The 7,149-nt window shown below is 37.7% G+C and overlaps 1 protein-coding gene across 2 annotated transcripts; it reads right to left on the bottom strand.

Moving 5' to 3' along the window:
* Positions 1-4,021: 4,021 nt before the first annotated feature.
* LOC307146196 (uncharacterized protein) lies at positions 4,022-5,577 on the bottom strand. Of its 2 annotated transcripts, none has more exons than XM_079850072.1 (7): positions 5,193-5,577; positions 5,020-5,090; positions 4,747-4,923; positions 4,631-4,683; positions 4,486-4,551; positions 4,353-4,403; positions 4,022-4,270 (listed from the first exon to the last, which is right to left on the bottom strand). In XM_079850072.1, exons 1-7 carry the CDS (start codon positions 5,360-5,362, stop codon positions 4,088-4,090), a joined length of 771 nt encoding a protein of 256 aa, XP_079706198.1. In that variant the 5' UTR covers positions 5,363-5,577; the 3' UTR covers positions 4,022-4,087. The 2 variants fall into 2 exon arrangements, with proteins under 2 accessions (XP_079706198.1, XP_079706199.1); XM_079850073.1 differs by having other exon boundaries at positions 4,771-4,923.
* Between the last annotated feature and the right edge of the window lie 1,572 nt (positions 5,578-7,149).

Genomic DNA, 7,149 nt, shown 5'->3' with positions numbered 1-7,149 from the left:
TAAAATACTATAATTTACCATATGCTTACCAGGTAAATACTTAGTAATTAGTTTGTAGTTTCTCTGCATTTACATACTTGTTACCTGTGGTAATTACCAATAACCAACTATAACTTACCATATATTTACCAGGTAAATACCTAGTAATTAGGGGACTGTAAAAGGAAGGGTTACCACAACATCTCAGGAAAATGTTAAGGGGTTTCAAATAAAAAAATGACTTTCTGTTACAGAACAGGGCGTTGATTTCAAACGTGTCCACTAGGGGTGCAACGGATCAAAAAACTCACGGTTCGGATCGTTTCTCGGATCAGAGTCACGGATCGGATTATTTTTCGGATCAGCAAAAAAAAAATTTTTTTGTTTATTAACACTTTTAAATTATTAAAATAAAATATATAAAATCAACTTAAAGTGCACAAGGCATAATATCTTCTTTTTAACATAATTAATGAAAAACAACTTAAAGTGCAACATAAAAGGCATATGTCCTTCCTTTAAACATGGACCAATGCTTGATGTGTTTCCACTGTCATATAGGGCTGTCAAAATTGCTCAAAAATGACGTTCGAATATTCCCTCTAAAAAAAACTCATATTCGAACTATTCGAACATCTGGTTGCGCATTTTGTCAATGACGCGCATTACGTCAATAACATGACACATTAATACAAAGAGACATAACTACTTGTATAGGTAGTTTATTTAAGTTTAAACATATGTGACAACGTATTACCCACACAAATGAGGCGTCACGCACTCTGCGGTTCATAACGGTTTAAATGAACAACAAATAAGCAATTTGTTTAGTGCTGATCAAGAGTTTTGTGCAAGCAATTTAAGGTCGCGACTCTTGTCCCAAATATAGCAGACTTCATTCAGTGATTGAAACAAATATTATTAACATTAATTGAAGTTTTACAGTATATAGAACCGACATTGAACGCTCCGAGCGAGCTGTGCTGTGGTAAACATGGAACTTTTCCTTGACATGAAACGGTAAATAATCAAACCATTGGAAGCCTGCAGACAGTGCATAAAAATACTGTATCTAACCATGCAATGACCATGCAATATCTATTCAGTCAGTACAGTAGCGTACACTTTAGTAATGTTTCTGTTTAACGTTAAATAAAATGACCTGTCCCTGATCCCTCAGGCAGCGCACCCACTCGCAAAGCAGACAGCCGCGCCTCTGCTACCGCGGGCGTTTTTCCACATTCGAATATTAATTTTCACCTTCGATATTATGTTTTTTAAAACTATTCGAATATATATTCGAATTTAGAATATTCGTTGACAGCCCTACTGTCATATGGCTTTCTTGTGCCACAGTGCCTACACATCGTCACAGTTTTATCCACTAACCTCTTTCCTTCATCATTATATTTGACAGGGAAGCCAAAATGCTCCCATACAGGGGATTTAAATGACGCGGGGCGTTCAAGCTCCTCCGCTCGCCATGACCACGCTGTGTGAGGACTGAACATGCGCACAACTTTCTTTTTTTTTCATAAATCAATCCGCGGATCACTTGTGTGCCGAACCGAAGATATTGATCCGAACGGATCACGGGTCAATGATGATCCGTTGCACCACTAGTGTCCACTGTAGAGGACATCAGGACTTAAATCATGTTTATCAGGCATTTTGTGAGACACAACAAGTGAATATGGAAATAAATTATACATCAATATTCCTATGAAATATTAGATATTATTACTCCAATTAATGCCAATTATTAATCCAATTATTACACTTCTTTTTTCATTAAATGTTGCTCCAAGAACACATTAATGTGCAAATTAGATACAGTGTATAGATACATTGCATTGAATGGGAATATTAATTTATGGCCATTTTACCCACATATTGCATAAAGTAAAATGGTGTATCAATTCATTCCATTATTTCTTTCATAACATAGTTGAGAATAATCTTTATACAAATTTTGGTTGAAAAAATCCTGAAACCCCAAAATTTATTGGTGATTGAAAAAAAATCCCATTGTTTTTACCTACACATATAATTTCATGTCATTTTATTTTTTAAACAACTTAGTCCTGAGGGTTGTTCCATAAAACAAGATTAGAAAATAAGCCAGGCTTATTTTGGTTAGTCAGACTTATTGTCTGTGAATTCTGTTTCATAAAGCAAACTTAAAATAGTTCAAACTCAGTTACCCTGGAAACTTATGCTGGGAAACTAGCCTGGTCCGGGGCAGGCTAACTGTCAGGCTAAGCCTGAGTTGATGCTTAACCAGAATACCGTTTTAACACTGACCCACTGGGAATGTGATGATATTACATCGGACTCTCTGGCATGCTGTCATTTTATTTCATGTAGGCCTAACCACTATCAGTCCAACAATGAAAACAAATGCACTTTAAAAATAAATGTAATTCGAACATACAAAAAGTGAAACAAATGTAAAGAAGTAAAGGTAGGCCTATTTGTTTAGTTGGTGTGATTTTTGTAATGAATCAATTAGCCTAAATGTCTATAAATAGGGAGCTCCACCCGTGTAGGAGGACGCATAGTCATGGCGTGTCCTTTCATTGATGAGGTGGTGGATGAGGGAGCGATAATCATACGCAGGGCATTTCAAAGAGAGCGTACTTTCAGGGACAGGGCAGACCCGTTGGCTTTTTCTGACTACTACCTGCATGAGCGGTATAGATTCTCGAGGGAAGGGATAGCATATATTTGCAGATTACTGAGCCCACACATCGCAAATAGCACACGGCGCAATAAAGCGCTCACAGTCCCGCAGACTGTGTGCATTGCACTTCGCTTTTTTGCCAGCGGAACATTTTTGTACACAGTTGGAGATGCAGAGAACATCAGCAAAGCATCGGTTTGCCGCTCTGTACGAATTGTGTACCTGTCTTTAAAAAAATTACTCAATGTGTTCATCACCTTCCCTGGCCACAGAGCGATTCACAGTATTAAACAAGCCTTTTATGGAATCGCTGGTAAGTTCAAATAAGAACTATATAGAAAATGGAAATATTTATTGTCTGTTAATGTAAGACATGGCAATTGACAGACAAACACTTAACTTTTGTAGCTTTCCCAAATGTTATCGGAGCTCTGGACTGCACCCACGTGCGCATAAAGCGCCCGTCTGGTCCGCATGAAGCAGACTTCGTTAATAGGAAATCATTACACAGCATCAATGTACAGGTACAGTCCCACTGAGATTATATTGTAGGCTAGAAGCGATTGTTCTTTACAATAAGCTGGGCACCTGTGTTCTATTCATTGCAAATGCATTAACAATTCTCTCTCTCTCTCTCTCTATATATATATATATATATATATATATATATGTGTGTGTGTGTGTGTGTGTGTGTAAGTCCAGTGTAGTGACCTACATTTTTAATTATTTAGATGATTTGTGATGCAGACTGCATCATCACAAATGTAGAGGCAAAATGGCCTGGCTCAGTGCATGATTCCAGAATCTTTCGGGCCTCTTCTCTTTCCCACCAACTGGCACAAGGTATGTTAGTCACTTAACATATAGCAAAAACTACAGCTTTAAAAAAACCTTCACCAAATTTTTTTTTTTTATTCAGGTCAATTCTCAGGAGTTTTGCTGGGAGACAAGGGATATGCATGCCTGCCTTATCTCTTGACTCCCTATCAGGAGACGCAGACTGAGGCACAGCACAACTACAATATTGCCCATGCACGCACAAGAGCTCGTATAGAGATGGCATTTGGGCTCATCAAGTCAAGGTTCCAGTGCCTGAATTACCTCAGAGTGATTCCACAAAGGGCATGTGACATTGTAGTTGCATGTGTTGTGCTACATAACATTGCCTGCCTGAGGAGAGAGAGGCAACCAAGGATGGTTGTAGAGCAAGACTGGGACATTGAAGGCATTTTTGATGACAATGAAATAGGCAGGGTTATAAGAGACAGTTATGCCAATAATTATTTTAGTTAATACTGTCCAAACCATGTTAAAGGTTTTCACTTTCCCCTTAATTTACCAGACACACAAGTCATATTTTTATTTTATTTATTTTATTTAGGTTGAAGCTGCCTGTTGGGGGTGAAAACATACAATTAAATGTGGTCAAAAAACAAAAAGGTCATGTGTCATTGTTTTAAATATGGCAGTTCTACTTGCATTTTTCTCAAGCTGTTGGATTTCCAGCTCCAACTTTCTCATCTTGAGTTTTTTATATTGGATGTCAGTATCTATGGCCTCCATTTGTTTCAGGAGATACCTTTTGTAGACTCCCTTTATGTTCTGGGTCTTGTAGGAACAGAAATTTATTTTATTTTTTTCAATTTGATCTAGTGCTCTTGGCACTTTTTTGTAATTTCTTAATACTCACTTGGTCACATGTCGTCCCAGACTGAGAGGGCTCTAGAAGGGTGTCAGCATCCTGTTGCCAATAATGGAAATACACACAATTTAGCACCTCACAGGTAGGCTATTAAATATATAATGTGCAAATCTGTGCCTACCTCAGGCCTCCTTGAACACACTGACACAGTTTCCTCATCCTCCTCAACTGTAGATGGGCCTTCAACCTAAAACCATTAATTAAACTTGGTTTAATAAATCACCACTTGACAAATCAGTGCTTTAAACTCATACTGTCATACTCACAGGGTTCAGCATGATGTCTGGTGGATCCAGAAAGCACACAGAATTTGGCATCACTATAAAACAAAAATATTTAGTTAGGAATGGAAGAATAAAAATAAATAAAATAAACAAAATACCTTTTAAGTAATGATCTCTTATACTAGATGGAATGGATCCAGATGCTGTTCCCCCCTCTATTCCCTCAATGACAGGCCTCCCTTTATTCAGGTCTAATGCCAGCTCCTCTGCAGGAGTAAAGTTGGCTGTTGGTGGCCCTCCCCCAGTGCCAGCAACCTCACTCTTCTTTTTGGCAGCTGCAATTATTAAACATCATGAGACTGAACAGTTGTACATCAAGCTGGCTATGCTTAAGTACTTACATAGATTTATACTTTATAATTAATACTTACCATTCTGAACAATATTTTTATATTTTATTTTCACCTGCTGCCATGTTCTTTTTTCTTCACTTAATTTGCTGCTGTAAAAGTTACACACACACACACACCAATGTATTGTGACAAACATTTAATTTAACTTTAATAAAATATAGTAATGTAGGCCTACATTAATTGCTACTTACGCATTGAGACGATCAGCAATTTCCTGCCAGCCTTTTTCTCTCGTTTTATTAATTGCTGCCGTATTTCCTTTTTTTGTAATCATGTGTTTAAATTCTTCGTAAGATTCGAGAAGTAATTGCTGCTCAGTTGCCGTGAACATCGCTGCTCTCTCTTTCCCTTTAGTTGCCATGTTAAATTGATGAATCTATGCTCCACCATCAGGGCTTCTTAAGAATAGCGTGCACGCGCAATTATCTAGACTAGATAAACCTGGTTCAAATTAGTGAGATTGCGTGAACTTGAATTACCTTTTATGAAACCGCCTTAAGCCCCAACTGATTTGTTAGGTTAATTCAAGTCGGGTTTTGGAGCTTAATCCCCGCTTTTCTAAGCTTCTTTTATGAAACAACCCCCTGGCGTCCACTACAGAGGACATAGCATAACGTATGAATAAAATATTATTTTTCAAAAATGTTTTTTTACCATTTGTTTATTGTACTCTAAACAGTGTGATGACATGGAAAAAAACTAAATTTACAAAACTTTTTTTTTCTGGGTCTCAGGAGGATATAACGTTACAAAAACATTTCCAAACAACAAAAATGATTTTTTTTCTTTTATTAGAATGCAAGAAGTAGAAAGTTACAAACATGTATAATGTGAATTATATCACACAACCAAAAAAATAAAATTTCACAGACATTACAAAATTCTTCTCCAGAATGTGTTCGACTAAAAAATCAATAATATTACATACATCCGGGTTTTCGTTACTTAACAAACTGCAGACATCAGTTACATACGTACAAATACACAATATATTTCCTATTCTAAGAGAGTTCTGGTCGTCAGACATTAGATCGAGAATGTTTTTGATAACCGCAGAAGGTATGTTCTCGCAGGTGACAGACATGTTTATCATATGATTCCATTCATCCGATAATCCCCACACACCGTTCATTAATTCCATTAGTCGTTTTTCATTCGGAGTTATGTTGGTATTTGTAGTCCAATTATTCCGGATAATCTTGTGGAGCAGGTTAGATATTCCACATTTAACACGTGATTTAAAGAAATATTTTGTAATCCAAGAGGTAGAGCAGAAGTTTCCCATTTTCAAACCTGTGTGATCTCCGGATCTTCAGATACGGCAAGTTTCCATTTATCCACAGCCGTGTAAATTATTTCCTCGCATGATTCGTCGATTAATTTTTCACGGATTAAAGATAATTGTTCCACTATGTACATTTCATCTTTGAGGCCGTATAAAAATTGCCTCAACAGCTCCCTGGATCCTCTGTAGATGCGGGCTGCCTCCATACTGACTCAAGGCCTGAGCTAATATGTTTTTTAACTCCGGGGTGTGAAGTTTCAGACTGATTTCTTCAAAACATCCGTAAAAATAATATGCAGAAGGTTCAAACAAACAAGTATGTCTTGTTTGAGATGGGTGGTCCACTGTGCAGCCAATGCAATCTTTCTTCATTTGTTTGTCGACCAAAATTTCCAGAATGACAGCCAAAATAGCTTTGATAATCCGGTGACCTGTATCCCCGAGACATCCGTCCGTCTCATCGTTGGTTGTGTCTAGGGTCTCGCTCACTGTGGCAGGTGTTGAAACTCCGTAGTTTCTGAGGAAAGCCAAGTTATGATATCCAAGTTCAGTACAGAATGTATTTATCCAATCGATGCTTTTCTGAGGTAATCCATTTGTCATAATCGGTAATCCGTTTTTTGTAAATCCATCAGTAATTCCAAGCAGTTGCAATGATGAAGAAGGAGAACCAGTATCCTGAGCCATGATGCGTTTGAATGAGGTAAGTTTTCAAGAGGATGCCTTTTAATGCTTGTAGAGAGTAGGCGGGGTTATGTGAACACCACGCCTACTCGGCGTGGCCCACTCGGGGTGGAAAAGTTTCACTTTAATGTTGTTATAACATTCATACGCGTTGGTCCACTGGAAAAGCTGATTGATCT

This window comes from Squalius cephalus (genome assembly GCF_949319135.1).
Source record: "Squalius cephalus genome assembly, chromosome: 18".
NCBI classification, from domain to species: Eukaryota; Metazoa; Chordata; class Actinopteri; order Cypriniformes; family Leuciscidae; genus Squalius; species Squalius cephalus.
The sequence above is the reverse complement of the archived record's forward strand: the minus strand, read 5'-3'. Positions and strand labels throughout refer to the sequence as shown.